This window comes from Xenopus laevis, chromosome 7L (assembly GCF_017654675.1).
Source record: "Xenopus laevis strain J_2021 chromosome 7L, Xenopus_laevis_v10.1, whole genome shotgun sequence".
Lineage (NCBI taxonomy): Eukaryota > Metazoa > Chordata > Amphibia > Anura > Pipidae > Xenopus > Xenopus laevis.
This window is the reverse complement of record NC_054383.1, coordinates 37856012-37876295: the sequence shown is the minus strand read 5'-3', so window position 1 is coordinate 37876295 and position 20284 is coordinate 37856012. Positions and strand designations below refer to the sequence as shown.

Below are 20284 nucleotides of genomic sequence, written 5' to 3'. Positions count from 1 at the left end.
TGAATTGCATGAATATATACTCTCAGTGCATTTATTTTAGATGAAAAGATACAATTTACAAGGCGCACACCCATTATTAATTGTGGGGTGCACATCCCATGGAGACCACCCAAATATAGCCTCCTTTAACATAGATCAAATATAAAGTAAAAGGATTGCACACCCAATTATAAAAAGTCAAACATTTATTTCATCAAAAAAAACCCACACACTTAACTTTGGCCCTATAATGCGTTTCAACCACATAAGTGGTCTTCATCAAGGGCAAAGTCCATAAATTACAGAAAAGAGTAAAAAAGGCAGGCCTGATGAAATAAATGTTTGCCTTTTTATAATTGGGTGTGTAATCCTTATACTTTATATTTCATTTATTTTGGATCTTTTTCCACTTGCAGGTGCATTCATAATGACTCATTGTATAGTGTGTGTAATAATGTTAGCAAGATTATTTTTTTTAATAACTTTATTTTTACTTATTTGTTGAATTAATCTTATTTATTCTTAAACACTTTATATAATTCAAGCTGATTTATCTTTGCATCTAAGGATATGAATTCCATTCACGAAGCTGTAGCCAAAGGAGACTGTTATCTCAGCCCACCATAGCCAAAACCTCACATTCCTTTGATCGATTTCTCTTTTCCACAACGCGATAATGGCAGGCTTTCCGATTAAAAACAGCTATACATTTTTCCTTATCATACTCCACTGGGGTAGCATACCTATAAAAAATGTAAAAAGGCATGTTTGTTACATTGTATGGTTTAGTACAGGTTTCCCACAAGCATATCTGTATGATCACGGACTGTAAGTCTGGCCATAGCCCCTACCCTCTGGCACTTTCTCTGTCCTGCCGCATTCTGCCATTAAAAAAAGAGATGACAAACCAGATTTTGGTGCAGCTTCACACTGTTTTTTACCCCACTGCTAAAACATTGCCATTAACCTCAAAGTGCCATATTTTCTTGGAAACCGAGCTCCTTATCAGTTGCATGGCCCTTGAATCCCCAAATGCACAACCATATTGCAAATAGACACCACTGTTTCTGTGCATACAGTGCCACAAAACTGTAACATTAAACCTGGACAGTGAGTCTGCAAATATATTCTTAACACCTGGTATGTGGGTGGCTAAAGAGATTGTGTTGTTTTCTAAACAGATACATACAAGTTGCCTAAGTGATTTACTATGTTGGCAGATGCTATGGTCGGCTGAGACCCCACCCCTCCCTCTTGCAGTCAGCAACATCTAGCCCCAAGAACAATAGGTCTCATGGGCCTCCATTTAAAGAATCGCAGCCTTCTTAAAACTCAAATTTCTCTCATCTTTTTATTAACCAACCTTGACCAAACTCCCATCCAAGATTTTATCTCATTTAGCACTAAAATAACTCGAAAAAGTTGGGTCGGGAAAAGACAATAAAATTGAGTGAAAACGCAAGGTTATCGGGTTATCTCCCAAAAAAAAACAAATTTGTCAGATTATTAGACGAAACCCAGCGCAGATCATGACATTTTCAATTTTTAAAAGGGACATCTGCCATTGACTTCTACATGACCTTGGCAGGTTTGAGATTTTAGCAGCTTAGGGGGTATAATACATCTCAATTTTTTTTATTTTTTTATTTATTATTTTAGTAAATAACCTCCCAAATGTTTGAATCTGAAAATCTCCCCTAAAAAGTAAAATCACAGTTTCAATTATCCTTAACGTCTAGCTGTTTTAGGTCTGATTTAAGGAGGTTTTGTGTCTTTACAACCTTCCCAGTTTTCACCGTAACAGCAGAAACCCACTGGCACAGAATCTGAACAGCCTATATATTTCGCCCCTTAATCATTAATCTTGTCGTTTCTGTAGAATTTTATTAAAATGTAACTTACGCTTGGCAACATGCCATTTTGCCATCCATATGACAGGTACAGTCCATACAATCATTTGTTCTAAATTTGCTTCCCAACCTATGCAGCTTGTCTTTATAAAGGCAACCTAAGAAGAAAATATAATTTTATACACTGATTGAACTTGATCTCTGTGAATAGCAAGACATGAAGTGTTTAAAGAAGTAGAAGAATTCAATCCCCCTATTAATAAAACCAGAAAAGCAGGAAGATGGTGCCCGTGAGCTCCACTGCGCTGACTCTGCATTGAGAGGTAATTAAAGGATGAGGGGCACTTACAGGTGTTATCACTTGTGTGAAGTAGGGAGGGGGGACTATGTAGGGTAGGGGGTTTAATTAGTAGGAGGGTTCAATTTTCCTTTAAGCTTATATTATTCCCTATGTAGGATACAATGAAACCTCGATTTAAGTATCCTGATGTTAAGTTTTCCCTCATTTTACATTTTTTATTTGTGGTCCCAGCAATTTATAATGCATTTCAATGGGTGCATTTGCCTGATTTTAAGTCATTTTATATCAAAATGTGGTCCTGGTGTACCCCAAAACTTTTTTTTTCCCCTCTACGAATGTTATTATTTGTGAAATAAAAAGGTTTAAAATACTAACCAGATGTATATTTTGCCATGGTTGTGCCTGTAAATGGTAAATTCCAATTAGTCTGCCCCTTATACAGTCCTGCACCAATCACTGATTGCTTTAGGTTGTGTATGTGACTGACAGAGAGGCCTTGCACATGCCCCCCATAGTGTAACATTAAAGGGGAACTCCACAAAAACACACAGTAACTTAAGATTTTTGAAAAGTAAACAATTTCAAGCAACTTTGCAATATACATGAATTAAAAAATATGCAGACTTTTCATGGTTTTTAATAGTTTGCAACAGTTCCCTAAGCCTAGTCCCCTGCTGATCTGTCCGACTACTTTGCTGAGCTGGCTGACTACTGTTACTTTGTATCAACAGCCATCTGTCCCTCAGCCTGCATCCTCCAAACCCCACAATTCCCTGCACATGTGATTTCAATAAGGAAAGGAACATCACAGTGTAGTGCATTGTGGGTTATGTAGTTCCTGCATGCTGTCTGTAAGCTGTGGAGAAGTTGTTACAATTTGTAACATCAATGTTTAGTCCCCCCTTCCCTGCCAGGATTTCAAATAATGCAGAAAGAGAAGAATTGTTAAACAGTTGGATTTCAGCATAGAAAATGGCACTTTTTGAAGAAACAGGTAACTGTGATGGGTATATTAGGGGTTTCTGTGTTATGTGGGTCTCTATCAAATGTTCGGTTGGAACCCGGAGTTCCCCTTTAACACTGCAATGCATAAAGCTTGTTATTAACACAGTAAATATTGTATCTCAAAGTAAAATGGACTCCTGTGCTTATATCCTTTCAGTACTTGAAGAAAAAGTTACTTTAACACATTTCTCTGATTTTACTGTACATTTTCCCTGATTTTACATAATTTTTTCTTGGTCCCCTGAAAAACGTAAAATAGGGGTTCTACTGTATATCAGCTTTTATCAAAAAATGGTAAAATGTAATCAGCTTATGTGTAAGTTTCTTCCTTAATATATTGAATAGACAGTCTAGTAGAATTATGTAATATTCTCTCAGACCCAAAATTTGCAACAACTGGAGGGTTATATATTGGGAATATCTAGTAAACATGCACAGCTTATTGGGAACACAGAACATTCCTTATATGCAGAAGAGAAGACATATGAATGGGAACAGAGGTTTAACTGTTCTGCCTTACTTAGCTAAGCTTACTTGTCTTTTTTATTATCATAAAAAAAACACAGCTCTGGCTTGGGCAGGTTTACATTTGTCCTTTACCTGCTGCGATCTTTCCCTGCCCCCCAGAAATAAGATTAGTACCAGGGATCTTATTAAAGGCAGCCATAACACTTCAGTGCTAAATGTGAAAAGCTGTGATTTATCATACAACGTAAGCCACAGTAAATACTGCAGCCGTGCAATACTGACTTACCTTCGGTCTGTCCCATTTTTGGAAGCTCAGTGAAGCAAAAAGCATTACATGCTGTGACCAAAAGGCCAAAGGCAATCACAGAAGCCAAAACAATGTTCTGAAAATGTTTTTGGAAAAAGTACAGATTCACTTTAGTGGCGTTAAGACAAATTTGGTGTTACATTAGTGTTAAATGTTTATGTCAGAAAATATTTAAGCTTGTTAAAATTTTATTTTTTTTATTAAAAAGTTTGAGTAAAATAACTTCACCGATATTACTTTCTCTTTTTGGATTTGACATCAAAATGTTGTTAATAAAAAAAATACACCAAGTTGCGTGGCGCACCACGTGAAATGCGTAAAGGAATTATTTTGGACGCAATCAGCCCCATTTGGTACCCAATGGTCCAGTTGTGTTTGCCAAAAACCTGCCTGCCCTCTGCTCCAGGCCTCATAGCTTTTTAAGCCTGCACAATGTCTGTATTTGGAAACATCAATCCTTCCATACTGCTCCTCCTTTAGTGTTAGTCCACACGAGGAGATTTTGTCGCCTGGCGACTAATCGCCTCGTCTTCTGAGCGACAATCTCCACGAACTGCCTCAGCATGTTTTGCCATAGGCTAAAATGAAAAGTCGCTTGCGCTAAAGCACACGCGGCGATGCGTTTTCAATAGTTGCCCAAAGTTTCCTCCGTGAGGCATTGAAAACGCATCGCCGCGTGTGCTTTAGTGCAGGCGACTTTTCATTGTAGCCTATGGTAAAACACACTGAGGCAGTTCGGTGAGATTGTCGCTCAGAAGACGAGGCGATTAGTCGACAGGCGACAAAATCTCCCCGAATCTCCTCGTGTGGACTAACCCTTAGAGCCATCAGGATTATTGCATGTGTGTGCCAAAATTTCTCAAGCGCCCCTCATTTCCAATACCTCTAGACCTTGATAGATGTTTTTCCACCAACGTGGCATTCTGAAAAGGCTTTTTTTTGCCAGAAATGAATGTTTTTTTTAAAGGCAAAGATTCTGTATGACCTCTCTGCAGAAGCTTCTGGATAACCTGTTGTGAGGCTGCTGAGCCACTGCAGTGTAATTGCTGTGCAGCCGGCAAGTGGGGGTAAAACGGAGAAGGCAAATTTCCACATATAGGATAACTTTCCTGCACCCCCGAGTGCATGTAACCTTAATGTTTTTAACAGGACATTTGAATCACGTGGGGGTGAAAATACAAAAGTGGCATTAAGCTGACATTGGTGTTAAATTGGAGTAAAATTTTCCTTATAGCAGAAAATTACTGAACAACAGACTCAGACTTGTCTGAATGCCAAACTCGCATCGTCAAACAAGCGGATCTTTAGGGGGTCTATTTATGAAACCTTAATTTATTCTGGTCGAGTTTTTTAGTGGGGGGGGGGGAGAGACCTGGCAAAGTCATGTAAAAATCAATGGCAGATGTCCCTTTTACAATTTCAAGATGTTTTTTTATCTTCATGATCTTCCAGGGTTTCAGGCATGTTTTCATTTGATAATCCCAAAAAGTTGAGTTTTCTGGGCTTCAAATGGAAAAAGTTGTGCGATTCAAGCGTCAAAATCGGAAAAGTCATATAATTTGACGCACAATTTTGTCAAGACTTTCCCACACAAACTTTTTCAATCAGAGTTTTTGATAAATTAGGTAAATTTGTCTACTTTGTTTTAACTAAAAAATGGAAAAACGAGTCTTAGTAAATACCCCCTCGGTGTATGGCCAGTTTAAAGATTGCCACGACAGCCCCCAAAAGTACACAAATAAAAAAGCCATGATATATATTCTTAGGGCAATATTTTCCATATAACATTTTAATGAACTCAGGAGAAATCTAGAGAAAATTAAGGCATATACATTTTAGATGCTACTCCGTTAATACACAGGACAATATATAAACATTTTTGTGTGCAAGATTAAATTATATTGATATAAAGCAGGTGAGAGAAGATATAGCAATAATAAGCAACACCATTGCTCTTGAGAACTTATAATTTTATGAAAACTAGCTATTATGGAAATTAAATGCATGCCAAGCTCTTTAAACTTGGAATAAAAAGGATATCAAATCTAAAATGTTAATAGCTGCAAAATAACATGCCACTCACCATTATGTTTCCAGTTATCACAGAACAGTAAGTCCTGCTTCCCCCTCCTTTAGCAGATCAGATTGGAATTGAGCAATACAGTTTTCCGAGAAAAGTGTGTTTTGCAACAGTCCAGGTAAAAAACATTCCTGTTCTTAAAGGGACAGTAGTGTTACAAAAGTAAAACTAATTATATGCATGTCTAAATATAACAAACCTAGGAGGGAATTCACAAAAGTAAAGTAAACTGAAATTGGTATAAGAAATATAATATTATATGTTGTTAGTTAAGTTAAATTGGAGTTTAAAAAGCACCAAAAGTACAAAAGCCTAAATCCATTGTATGCATAACGTGGTTTTGTACATTTTGTCCAATTGTCACTCCAGAACACCACTTTAACGAGTTTGGAGTACCTAATTTCTTCAGACAAAGCTGAACTACAGTTGTCCTTGATCTCATCCAAGATATAATTCCTCCTATATTAGTGGGGAAACTCAGTGGTGTAACTACCGGGGGCAGGGGGTGCGATTGGGCCAGGTCCCACACCCCCTCAGGGCCCCCAGCAGCTTGCGCGCCACTGATTCCGGACAGAAAATAGAGTACGAAGGAGACCCGCCCCCTCTAGTTACGTTACTGGGGAAACTGTCCTATTGGTTTTATTTAATGTTTAAAGGAACAGTAAGAACAAAAGTTTAATGTGTTTAAAATACTTGTACTTTTGCCCTGCACTGGTAAAATTGGTGGGTTTGCTTCAGAAACACAACTATAATTTATGTAAAGAAGCCGATATGTAGCCATGGGGTTAGCCATTCAAGCACAGGATAAACAATAGATAACATATGTTCTGATGAATCCCATTGTATACTGCAGAGCTTATCTGTTATTTACTGTGTAATCCTGTGTCTTTTCTCCTTTTTCAGCTTTGAATGGCTGCCCTTATGGCTACACAGCAATAAAATATAGTAGAGTTTCTGAAGCAAACAAACCCCCATTTGTGGGTGGCAGGCGGGTCCGGGTCAAGCTCTTTGTTCTACTCTCCCTGCCGCCACCTTATATTGCCGTCTTCCACTTTCATAGCCATGCGCCTGCTCGCCCCGCCCCTTTTGTGGCATCATCAGTGGGGGGGGCGCTGGTCTATTAAGGGAACCCAGAAGTCATGCTCGGGCAGGCACGGGTGGAGGGATGGTGGGTTAGGGTCGGGTTTTCCTGAGTTTTGTTTTAAATTTTCTCCCCAGTTCATGCAGCTCATCTTTATAAAGGCAAACTAAGCAGAAAACATAAATTAGCTTCTCTGAAAAACATATTGACTGAACCTAATTTCTGTGAATAGCAATAGGCAGAGATACACAGGGACAATGCTTCAGATTCAGCCCCCCCATGTAAAAAATAGTAGGGGTGCAAAGATGAGCAGCATCAATAAAGGGCAAAATACACTCATCAGTAAGTTTCTGATTTCATTTATGCATGTGTATATTGAGCAATTTGTAACATTCACTTATTCTGAGAATGTGTGTGCCCCAACATGGCCTCTTGTACAGGGAGCTCACTCCCGGAGTGGGTGGCCTAGCGATGGCGGGGGACAAATTAAAAAAAAAAAAAAATTAGCCTGCACCTTTGATGGGGGAAAATATTTTAGGGTAACAGGTGCCCTTTAAGTCATTTCCCCACAAGCCTCCTTCCACACCAAAAGTATCATATCCATGTTGTGTGATGTTAGTAGCTAACTGGGCAATCTATGCTATTGCCTTTAGGCCAAATGAGTGGATCAATGCAGTTTGACAAGTGTGTGGCATATCTGTATGCAGACTGATCAGTTGGATATCACTAAAACTAACCAGCCTAACATGGTTTTATTATGCTTTATTGCAATTTAAGGATTGCCAGTACTGGAGTATTAGTCAGTTTTAAAAGGACAGTGACACTTTCTACATATAGTAGGGAAATACCACTGTGCCTTTACTAAACTACCTGTTACAAATCTTTGTCTTTGTGCCTCTCAGGGCACTGGCTGCAATTATTAGCCCACTGGTCACCTGGGCCTTCATGGTTGTAGGTCCTGCCAACAAGTAAAAGAAGGATGGATTTATTATTAATCATACCTAGAACAACCATCCAAGCAGTACAGAAAGGATTGTTTGGGGTACTGGACTGCCACAAAAGGGGATGTGTGTTCCAGTCAGGGTATTGTTTCAGTGGGTCAGGAGAATGGCCGTGTAGGTGTAGCAGATCTGCAAATTCTTACAGGGACCCCAGCCACGCATTACTTTACTTACTGATGGAGACCTAGCTATCCCATTAGGTGTTGCAATATCCCACAATAACCAATTTAGTTGCACTCAGGATACCACTAGATGTCCCCAGTGAGGTTAGTGGCTCAATATACTTTGTAAAGCCAAGGACAGGAACAACTGTGAACATTGGCGGAGGGTGATTTTTGTGCTTGGGGAGGCTACTTAACCCATTCCTTGTTTTGATTTTACCTCTCTGCTTATGTCCTGTAAACATGGGGGTATGTCACAATCAGTGTGTTGTACTGTGTTAAGTCTATGATAGCTAACTAATAATGAGCAAAATCTTTCATCGAAAAAAATGACGCCCATAGACTCCAATGAGTGATGAAAAAATTGTTGGCTTCTATGCTAATTAAGTGTTAGCGCTGGAGATTTGAACAATGTATAAACAGTCACAGATTATTTAAATGTGCAATATGCGAAGTATATCCTATTCATTTGGATGCAGCAGTTGTATACCGCTATAGACACCAATATATTGCAGCCTCTTTATACTGCTTAATTCTAGTAATTATATTATAGCTTGTACCTGTTAACCCCAATAACTTTGTTTGGCCCACTCCCCAGTGAGCAAGAGATCTTTTTACAGCCCCAAAACTTGGTTCTAGTGGTTTTGAAAATCTGTCCATTTCTACACAGCCTGCTTGCTCTGTCAATCAGGGTCTGGTTTTCTCCAATTAGAGCAGATAAATTCCAGCATAGGGGATGGCAATCGTGTCAGGGGTACGACACTAGTGCTAATATTTACGAAGTGCTAGAAAATGGCAGTCAAACAAAGCAGTAGGTAGATTAGGGTTGCCACCTCACCCCTTTAAAACTGAACACATATGGAATACACAGCCTGCATGGCTAATTAGCAACTCATATAGATGCATGCTACAGACTGAACAGATTTATGTGCAGCCATGCATCTAATTGAATTGCTAATTAGCCATGCAGGCTGTGAATTCCATATGTGTTCAGTTTTAAAGGGGTGAGATGGCAACCCTACGGTAGATGTTTAGAAGCGCTCACCACAAATGGTGCAATGAGGTTGTTACCACAAAATTCAACAAATACAAGAGATCTTCTGCACTCAACCCATTATCAATATATTAAGGACATTGACACATTTTGTGCCTTAAGCTACTAAAAATGCCTTACCATTTAAACAAAACAGGGATTGTTTGTCCATATATTGCAATATATTTAAGCTGGCCAACTACGTCAAAGTCATTCCATATCTGGCCTGTCCTATGCAATTTTCATCTGATTCATTAAGAATTCTATTGCTTCATTATACATTTTACACAGGGACTAAGTTTTACCTGCAACTTACTTGCTGCATTCAAAGGAAAACTCCCAAAATTGTTTGCACTTTTATTGGCCAACAGTAGGGTCACCTGACTATAGCTGGAAAGGGTGGGAGCTACAACATGGAGCTGGTCACTGCTTCTGTATAAACTATAACAAACAAAGAAAAGTTGTGCTCTCCACTAATTTTTAAAAACATTAAGCGACGGTGCAATGAGCTTAAGGCACAAAATGTTTCAATGTCCTTAATATATTGATAATGGGTTGAGTGCAGAGGACCTCTTGTATTTGTCGATGTTAAGAAGTGGTCAGGATTACCATGGTTTAATAGGGTGGCATTGATTGAATATTCCAAAATATAAATAAATTCCTATTAATTCTTCCAAAGTCCCATTTTGTTGCCTACTGTTCACTCCTGCCATGCATCTTTCAGGGGTACTCCTGGCCTTGCTCATACTGACTTAATACACCACCCTTGGACATGCATATTTTTTCGACAAATCCCTTTACTGCAGCATCAAGCAGTCTCTATGGGGGGGGTGTGGATGGGAAGTGAATCAATGAGGCTACATAACACAGCATCGCAGAGACAGAGAGGAATTACTTGTTTGAACAAACTTTCTCGATCTCCTAACAGGATGCTATACCAGGTAGTGCACCACAGAACTAAAAACTGTTGGCTCTATGTGGTTCTCGTTCACATAGACCCCAAAAGTCTTCTATGTTTTAGCTTGTTGTCATACTGACCAAGATTTCATATATAAATGTTGCAGTTCTGTCAACTAGACTCCCATATTGGTGTGTGGTGGGGCCGTTTACTTTGGTTGGCTCTTTGAACCCCCATGACAATATATTTCCCAACAGATCGGGAACCCAGCCTATTATTTGAAGTACAGTCCCACATGTTCTGTTGCATAGACTGTACAAGTAAGATGGAGTCTCAACCATGTCAGTTCTAGGTCCACAGGGCCAGGGTATTCTCTGTTCATGGTGTTCCAAGCATGGTGGGCACAGCAATGTGTGGGCAATGTAACAGAATGGATAAAATGGTGCAGGTAGCACAAATCCCAGAGAGTGAAATTGAGAAGACAGCAGGGGGAGTCTGCAGCACTTTTCTCTTATTATGCTGCCATACTGGGATGATCTGCGGCATTTATGGATGAGCTCAATACTGGAACTGACCTTAATAACATTCAGTTTCCCAAGTCCCTGTGCAGTTTGGGACCAAAGCCACCCATATCACCTGAGTCTACCTCAGTCTCTCTGTGCCAACAACGCACACTTCCTCTCTCTGGAAGATGTCACTTCCAGGTTGTCTTTCCCCACCCTCAGGGTGTGGCCTTTCATCGGGATTGGCCAGTTGGGAAGGGATGACAGTTCCTGACAGGCAATTTTACAAACTAAGTTGTCAGAGTGGTTTTGTTTTAGCTTAGGGAGAAGGTGATGTGACTGTCATATATAAAATGGATCCTGGTAAAACTGGGTGTTCCATAGGCAGCTGCACCCGGTTTCCTCTAGGGTGAGTGGTGCTTGAACCCACACTCAAACTAAGGTCAATGTAGCTGGGCTGCCAGCTTCTCTCCCAAAGGCTCCATGAACCCTTTCTTGGGCTCCTGCAGCCAGTACCTCCCTCTGCCAGCTTCTCTCCCCAAGGCTCCTGGAACCCTGCTGGGCTCCAGTGGCCAGTTCCTTCCTTTGAGACCATCAGGAAAGTGGCATCCCCTGGCAGGAACCGAGAGGCCTGGCTACTGGCTTCTCTCCCCAAGGCTCTTGGAATCCTGCCCTGGGATCCCGTGGCATGTTCTTCCCTATAAGGACATCCAGAGAGTGACATCCCCTGGCAGGAATTGAGAGCCAGAGTTAGCGAAGCAGAACTCAGGGGCTCCATCTATTTCTCTTTGGTAATCTTCGTGTCTTCTTCCTCCCTTTGGCAATTTCTGTCTCTTTCGGCGCTTGTGCAGTTGTCGAGAACCGGAAGATTGTTCCAACTGTGCATGTGACATTACACTGCTCACTTCACGAAGATCACAGAAGAGTAGAAGATGGCACCCATGAGCTCTGCTGTGCTGACTCTGCATGTGCGGTCACTATTTCAAGAGGGGACAGAATTCAGGGGTAAGACTGTGCAGAGAGGAGGCAGGGAGGGGGGCCAGTGGGGACTTAACATTGCAGGGGGTTTAGTTCTCCATTAATAGAGAACCCTGCTGCACATGGCTTAAAACCATAGTTCAGTTACAGTAGATTTAGGGTAATGTACAAGACTTAGTGGCTACTTTGTACTGCCAGGTAAGGCAGGTAAGGTAAGGCGGTGCACAGAATCAATCTGCTGTCTGAAGGACAATATAAACCTTCCAAAGTAGTGTTTCTCCACTCAATTCCATAGCACTGGGACTGGGTACACAGGAATCTGACAGTATCTGTCTTATGAAATACTGTTGAAACTGTTACACAGTAAATTAATGGACACTTTTGTTGCAAGCTATGTTGAAATTGTTTGATGGTGTAACTATGTTTCTCTTCATATACAGTCAGCAGCGCTGTTATAAGTCGGTTTTTGCTGTAGACAGAGTGCCATATTTTATGCATGTCACATTCGTTGCCCTATTTACACTGACAATTGAGTCATATAAATAAAAATGTGAACTTTAGCACCTGGGGGCTTTCCTAACTTAAATCGTTGGCCCCAAGTACTGATTGTCCAAGGTAATACTCAGAACGCAGTGTCGAGCCAGGTCCACTGTAAATGAGTGACTCTGAGACCTCACTGACGAACCAGCCCATTGAAATAATGAACTTTGGGCCCAGAAGTAGGTGAGCAGCAATGGTTTCTACCTAATATGCATACCTGCTGCCTGTGCCGCACTAACAGCTTATAACTATGGCAGTTATCAAATGTGATTCTTGAGTTGTGATGGTGCTCTATCTCTCAACTAAGATTACCTTATTGAATGCTAAAACCCCTTTGCACATACACTTGAATAAGCTGATATGGTAGCTATAGTTCAGCAAGACCAAGCAGGGCCGTTCATGCCATGAGGCAAGGTGAGCACCTTGCCTCAGACGGCAGGGAACAGCCAGTTACACGGGGCCGCAAAAAGCCACCTCCTGTAACTTTAAGAGCCAAATTTCTGGTTTTTAAACCGGAAATTCTGCTCTGCTAGTGCAGAAAGTGCAGTACACACTCATTACACTAGCGATGCCACACCTTTTGACCGGATCCGGCGCTAAACTTTTAAGCGCGGAGCGGGGGAGGGGGCGGCATCGGGGTTGCTGCCTCAGGCGGCAGCAGCCCACGGATCGCCCCCTGAGACCAAGTACAATATTGTACAGAAACACAGCTGTGATGCCCTCTCAATGTTATTCTATTTTATTTGGTTCTCTCGCCTAGATCTATTTGTGTTATGTTTCACTCTTGACTATTTTGTTTTTATTTCTTTCCGCACACTTATACTGACCTGTGGAGGTGGGTATGTTCATACACTATGACATCACTGCTATTCTCCACCATGCATCTTGGGGGTTGTGGAATTTGTTTTTTCACTTTGAAAACGGCATGGGGTATATTTATCAAAGAGTGAAGTTAAAGATCACCACAGTCCGCTAGAGTGAAATACCGCCTCTCTCCATTCATTTCTATGGGATTTTTAAAGGTGTATTTATCAAAGGGTGAAAGTATAAGTTCACCCTTTGATAAATACGCCTTTAAAAAATCCATAGCAATGAATGGAGAGAGGCGGTATTTCACTCTAGCGGACTGTGGTGATCTCTAACTTTTTGATAAATATACCCCATGCCGTTTTCAAAGTGAAAAAGCAGCCAAGACATCAGTTTCTGCTACAATAAATCTCACTTGATGTTGTACACATAAGTCATGTGATGAGATCAAATGTTTAAAAAAAATGTTTAAAAAATATGTATTGATGTATACTTTATTTGTGTAATATAAACTGTATTATCTTTGTATATATGGATCTGAATTAATTTCATGCAAAAAAAACAGAGATATAAATGTTGTAAGCACGAACGCTCGAGCCCAAGGAGACGGCCACTTTACCCAACCATGGAATGCTCACATTCCTTTGAATGATCTTTCTTTTCCACAACACGGTAAATGCAGGTTTTCTCATTAAATACAGCCTCACACTTTTCCTTATCATATCTCACTGGTCTACCAGATCTATAAAGAAAAAAAAAGGTTTATTCATTGGTTAATACTGTTTGTACAATAATTGGGGATATTGCAATGATAAAAAAACTCCCTAAAATCAACAAGGCTTTCTGCATAAAGTATTCTGCTTATAAATAAATATTGGAGATTAAGTTGCCTTTGCCCCTTTGCTAACTCTGACCTTTGATTTGAGTTTCACCATATTCTTGTTTGCCCAAGGAAGCTTTAATCCAGTGGGGCGAGCCAGTATGTTAGGAACTCCCACTGATTTCATTTACTACGTTTTATCCTCCAGGTTTAAAAAAATGCATGGAGATCTTTCATTAGCAGCACTGGCCAGGGTCGAACTGGGGGTCCCGGGGCCCACCAGGCTTCTGTCTCAGGGGCCACCCTCTGGCCCCCAGTGCAAAGTTCGCTCTGTGCCCCCTGCCACAACCTGCCTCCAGCCCTCTCCCTGTCTCCTTTGTGTGTGCGTGCCCGCATGTGTACCTTTTTTCTTCGTGAGTCTGGGGCAGGAGAGGGAGGTCTGGCAGGGAGTGGGTCTGAGTCGGGACCCACCAGGTTTTCTCCCGATATCTGATTGGCCCAGTCCACCTTTGGCAGTGGCCCATCATCTTAATGTTCATCTAGTTCATCCAATTCTTAATGTTCATCATCTAGTTGCCCATATCTTATACTGGCAGGCCTATTTACTAAAACTCGAATTTATCAAATTGTTTTATTAAAACAAACTTGAAGCTAACTCCATCCACAAATTTAACTTATTTATTAAATAATTAGCTTGAAAATTTTGCATTGGGAAAAACCTTGACAAAATTGAGTAAAAATTTTAGCAAAGATCGCTCAATCTTTTCAGATTTTTCACAGCATCGGGGTATAAATAAATCTCTAAAAATTTGAATTTTCACCCTAAAAGAATCAAGTCTTCATAAATAGGGCCCTTGGACTTGGAACATAAGATCTATATTAATCTCATGCCATTACTATAAATCTAAGATAGGGATGACTAAAGAGGAGATGATGATATACCAGTGGGTTTTATTTTCAGAGCACTTGCAATTTAATTCATTGAGTAATGCTTCTGGCATCCTATTTATTTCTTCACAGCAGCAGAGAAGTGTATTCGTATAACACCCTCTCCCTTCTCTCCACTGGCAAGTGCCCATCTGGGAAAAGAAGTTTAGTGTGACCCATGTTCTACCATCACTGGCCAGTAAACTACAATTTGAGCAAAGATATGGTCACATAAGGCAGATATTTGAATCTTAATAACCACAGAACAAGCATCAAGCTGGTTGATTGCAGATTTCTTTATTAGGGCTGAAATCCACGTTGCGATCCGGGCGATTCGCCGCTGGGCGATGACATGCATGCGACGTGACGGACGTGCAGAATATAATGGGACTGATCGTGAAATCGCAGCGACTGTCGGATGTGAACGCCGCACACTGCGTCTTCATCCGACAGGCGGATACATGTAGTTTGTACCTGCAATTTCAGTCCCATTATATCCTGCAAGTCTGACACGTCACATGCGATTCATCGACTTGTGACGAATCGGTCCGGTTCGGCAAGTGGAGTTCAACCAAAGTTTCCTACTTTGTTATCCCCATTAAAAAATAAACAAGACGTGGGTTTAGCAGCTCTGGGGTGGGCTCTGTAGTTATGGTCGGCTAATTCAAGATAATATATTACCATGCCTATACTAAGCATAAGGGGAGAATTCCACAAGCCAGAAGGGAGTGGCCCAGTTTCTGTCAGTAATGTATAAAATGCCAGGTGATGGGATTCTTGCTTTTCTGCATAGTCACATGAACACTTGCCCAACAGAAAGCCAAGCCAGGAACTAGCACCTTCATAGCTCAATTTTTTCTGAAAAGAGGGGACAATATTGGGATTACCAACAGATTGGGATTACCAATTTACTTTACTTTTCCCCCATTTTATGTGTTATTATATTTTATATTATATATTTCCTTAAAATCTTGACAATCTTCTCTGCAGAAACCCACTGGCACATAATCAAAAAGACAAGTAGCGCTACAAATTGCACTCATAAGTGTACTGCACAATAATTATATCACTTTTATGTTGTTTCATTTGTGTAGAATGTGACTTACATATCGCAACATCTCATTGAGCCGTCCATAGCACAGGTACATCTCATGCAATCTTTTGTTCTAAATGTGCTCCTGAGTCTGTGCAGCTCTCCATCATAAAGGCAACCTAAGAAGGAAACAGAACAAATAAGCTTTCCTGAAATGCAAACTGAGTGAACCTCCTGATTTCTGTGAATAGCAATAAGCATAGACACAGGGGCATTACTTTAGATTTAATACCCCCCACCGCCCCATGTAAAATATAGTAGGAACACATATATATACCCAGTGGCTTTGCAAGTTGTAATTCAAGCTGCTCACACAAAAATATTGAGGCCAGAGTACACAACAAATGTTGGTGTGCACAAAGAATTTTGTGTTAAAATACAAAATTCTGTATCCATTCTGACCTGAGCACATTATTTTATAAATGTGTGCGCAATACATTTACATAGCCAAGAAGCAATTACAGGGATGACTACAAAACACACAAGACATTCATTCTGTGCATACATCGGGTACATTCCAGTGAATCCTAAAATTGAAAATATTTTTATTTTCAAATTCTTTACTTATAAATTGGAATATAAATATATTTATGCACGTGTTCTATTCAATACCTTGTTTCCTTGCTGCTTTGTGTTTTCTGTTTTTTTTGCAATAGCTCACAGAAAGAAAATCAATGTGATAGTTCTGTTCCCTTACATATGCATAAATAGAAATATTCAGAAAACAAATGTCCAATACATATCCAGTACATATATTTAGTTAGGGCCAAATATGTGTCAAATATTTAGACAGCCAAAACGTACCAGTTGTCATGCCTTATTGTAATTTAAGATTCACCAAGGCATTCTTACTTGCTAATTTTAAAGGAATACATTTTAAAAGTAAAATGCCACTATGCCTTTAATAAACTATATATTGAAAAAGTAGAGAAATAGGAACAGGCAGTAACTAGCTGCTCAGTGTTTTATTGGCACAATTGCCTGTTGCTGCTTCTCTACTTATTCATTGTATATGCCGTTGCATCATGAGTGGGTGTGCATATGAGAAGACGAGGATATAATTTCTCCATTGTTGGACTTTCTTTATTCTCTACCTTTATTAAACTACCTGGTGCAAACTACCTCATGACGCCCATACTACTTAGTTCACAGTGCCCCCCCCACAGGGTGGCCCAATTATTGCCCACTGGTCACCTAGGCCCCCTGAATTGTGGCCCCAGCCAACAATAAAATGGGTCCCCAATGACAAAAGGATGCCCCTTGTATGCATGGAGCCCATGACTGAATCACCCTCTGTACCCCTCAATGAGGGCCTTGGCCCCCTGTTACTCAGCAGTTTTATGCTAGGGTGAGGGAGGGAGCAGGGCTTGTGCAACCTTTATATTTGTCCTTTGCCTGTTGTTACTATCCCTTTAGAAACTTAAATTCCCACTGACATATTACATACATAGTTTAAATATTTACCTTCCTGGTTTTCATCAGGCTGCTGATAGAAGCAGGCGGCATTACATGTTGTCACCAAAATGCCAAGGGCAATCACAAAAGCCAAAATGCACTTCTGAAAATGTTTTGGGGGAAAAAAGAAACAAATGAGTGCAGATTCACATAATGAATGCATTTAACTACAATGTGCCTTCATATAAATTTCAGTAATGTAAAACCTTAGAGGCTGCCATTGTTTTCACTGTTTTGCAGTAAGAATCAATCAAACGGCTTCAAATTTCTACATCTGATGTTAGTCTATGCTGCTCAGCATGATATTATCATATGTAGCCATTTCTAAAACTCTAGTTATTACCTGGATACATTAACTTAGGGATAATTCTGTCATAGATGAGAGGACATAATTCAATTCACAGGACAACTATCAAGCACCCCCACAGAATGCATGTTTTTAACAAGATGTATACATTTCCTGGGGGCAAATTCACATTTTAAGAAAGAAATTGGTAATAACGTTCCACCTGCACTCTGTGCTTCCTGCATAACAGTGAGTACTGATAGAATACATTGGGTTGCATTTACTCCTGCGTTCTCTTGTGGTGGAACATATGAAGAATATATCACAAGAGAATGCAAGACCCAAATACCATGTGAAAGAGCCGTAACTACCCCGCTAGTATTGAAGAGCTCAGCATCATTCCCTACATTAGAAAACTCAAAGTGGTTGGGTTCTTTGGAAGTTAATGGATGTGAGTTCTCTATGCTCCTGTAAGCAACTGCATCAAATATTATATTATTAATGTGACCACAATGACATATAAACCCCACAGTTACACAATTCCTTATGATTTCCACTTCACCTCCCTAAAAGCACACATATAATAGAAGTTATAATAAATGTCATCCTTAGTTAGAAGTGGGGCAATGTTAAGGCATTCCCAGGTAACGTACAAGATAGGGTCTGTAGGTTTGTTCTTAAGTTGAATTACAGGTATGGGACCTGTTATCCAGAATGCTCGGGACCTGGGGTTTTCCGGATAACGGATCTTTCTGTAATTTAGGGTCTTCATGCTTTAAGTCTACTAGAAATTCATTTAAACATTAAATAAACCCAATAGGCTGGTTTTGCTTCCAATTAGGATTAATTATACCTTAGTTGGGATTAAGTACAAAGTACTGTTTTAGTATTACAGAGAAAAAGGAAATCATTTTTAAAAATTTGGATTATTTGGATAAAATGGAGTCTATGGGAGACAGCCATTCCGTAATTCGGAGCTTTCTGGATATCGGGTTTCCGGATAAGGGATCCTATACCTGTAGTATGTAAGTTGAAACATATATTAACTTATTAAATGTAACTCAGACAGATGTCTGTCTTAACATAGTATTTATTTTTACCTTTCTGTGCTCCGCAGTAAACAACACACACCAGAAGGGATTGGGGCAGGTGTTCATTAAAGCTAAATGCTAATAAAAGTCAAGCAAACCATAGTATGTTACTGTAACAGCCCCGTCTGTAAGTGTGAGTTGTATGTATGTCGGGTGTATGTAACTCGAGCACTCTCTGTATACAGAATGCATCAAATGATAAGCTCCCTAGATAAAACAAATGCATACACATTATAGATGCTGCTCTATTAACATACCAGACTATATTAACATTTTTGTGTGCAAGATTGGCTTACCTTTATGTAAAACAGGAAAAGAAAGATATCTAATCAAATAACATCATTGCTCTTGAAACATATAATTTCACAAAAACTAGTGACTATGGAAACTAAAGCCATGCCAAAACGTAAATACAAATTTAATTAACTATAATTTAAATATTTTTTAATTTTATAAAAGAATCAACAAAAATAACATGACTCACCATTATGATTTGAGTTGTTGCAGATAATCAAATCAAGCCCTGCTCCTCCTACTTATAGCAGATCAAATTGGAATTGAGCAACTCAGTTTTCCTAGGAAAGGAGGATTTCACTTGAAATCCTGTGTTTTGCAACAACTACGGTATGTGAAAAACAACATTCCTGTTGTTAAAGGGACATTAGAAGGTCATTTTATAAATAGAAATACATAAATACAGTAAGTAATATCATATATACTGGAATATATATATATATATATATATATATATATATATATATATATATAAATGTCGAACGAAAAAAAGATGCACACCAGGGTTTGTGTACAAAAGATTAAAAATCCATGTTTATTAAATTACATTAAAAAATTCGGCCAACGTTTCGGTCTGCTCCTAAGACCTTTATCAAGACCATATTTTTAGTACATCCACCATGTTTAAATAGCTAAAAACATGTGACTCACCCAATTGTGCACACCCCCGCAATCATGTGACTGTGAAGAATCCAACACCAGATAAAAAAACAGGTATGTGTGATTACTGCAAAATATAAAAAACTTTTGTTACTTAAAAGTTGATACAGAGTAAAACAAAACATACAGACAAATCAATGTGGAAACTTTTTTCAGAGCTTGATGGCAACTATGTAACCTATGAGTCATATTTAGCGCTGATTTAGAAAGCATAGGAATGAACAATATTCATTCAATCCTGAAGGGGCAACAGTGTTTAGTTTGCGGATCCAAAAGGTTTCACGCTGCAATAGCAGTCTAGATCTATCTCCACCTCGCTTCAGGGGTGGGATATGGTCGATGGCAATAAATCTAAATGTGGGCAATCTATGACCTTTTTCTAAAAAATGTTTCGCCACAGGTTTGGTGGTATGGCCGTCTCTGAATGCTGTACTGATGGCAGAACGATGCCCATCCATCCGTAGCCGCAATGTTTGGTCTGTTTTGCCTACGTAGGATAACCCGCAGGGACACGTGATCAAATATATCACGTGAGTAGTGGTACATGAAATGTGGTGTCTGATATTTAATCGTTTGCCAGTTTGGGGATGGAGAAATGATGTGCCCGGGCTCATGTATCTACAGGATGTACAGTTTGGACATCTAAAGCAACCGGGTTTCAATGTA

The 20284-nt window shown here is 39.7% G+C and overlaps 2 protein-coding genes across 4 annotated transcripts; both read right to left on the bottom strand.

Moving 5' to 3' along the window:
* Positions 1 to 448: 448 nt before the first annotated feature.
* Positions 449 to 9592, bottom strand: LOC108696222 (beta-microseminoprotein). 3 transcript variants are annotated; one of them, XM_018225379.2, is made up of 5 exons: positions 9572 to 9592; positions 5994 to 6126; positions 3890 to 3986; positions 1882 to 1987; positions 449 to 722 (listed from the first exon to the last, which is right to left on the bottom strand). In XM_018225379.2, the coding sequence occupies exons 2-5, from the start codon at positions 5994 to 5996 to the stop codon at positions 593 to 595; spliced, it is 336 nt and encodes a 111-aa protein (XP_018080868.1). In that variant the 5' UTR covers positions 5997 to 6126; positions 9572 to 9592; the 3' UTR covers positions 449 to 592. The 3 variants fall into 3 exon arrangements, with proteins under 3 accessions (XP_018080868.1, XP_041424740.1, XP_041424739.1); XM_041568806.1 differs by lacking the exon at positions 9572 to 9592 and adding an exon at positions 6387 to 6517 and having other exon boundaries at positions 5994 to 6121; XM_041568805.1 differs by lacking the exon at positions 9572 to 9592 and adding an exon at positions 6387 to 6516.
* Positions 9593 to 13470: 3878 nt separating this feature from the next.
* Positions 13471 to 19276, bottom strand: LOC108695776 (beta-microseminoprotein). Its single transcript, XM_041568807.1, has 4 exons — positions 19149 to 19276; positions 17297 to 17390; positions 15846 to 15951; positions 13471 to 13734 (listed from the first exon to the last, which is right to left on the bottom strand). Exons 1-4 carry the CDS (start codon positions 19149 to 19151, stop codon positions 13608 to 13610), a joined length of 330 nt encoding a protein of 109 aa, XP_041424741.1. The 5' UTR covers positions 19152 to 19276; the 3' UTR covers positions 13471 to 13607.
* Positions 19277 to 20284: the final 1008 nt, after the last annotated feature.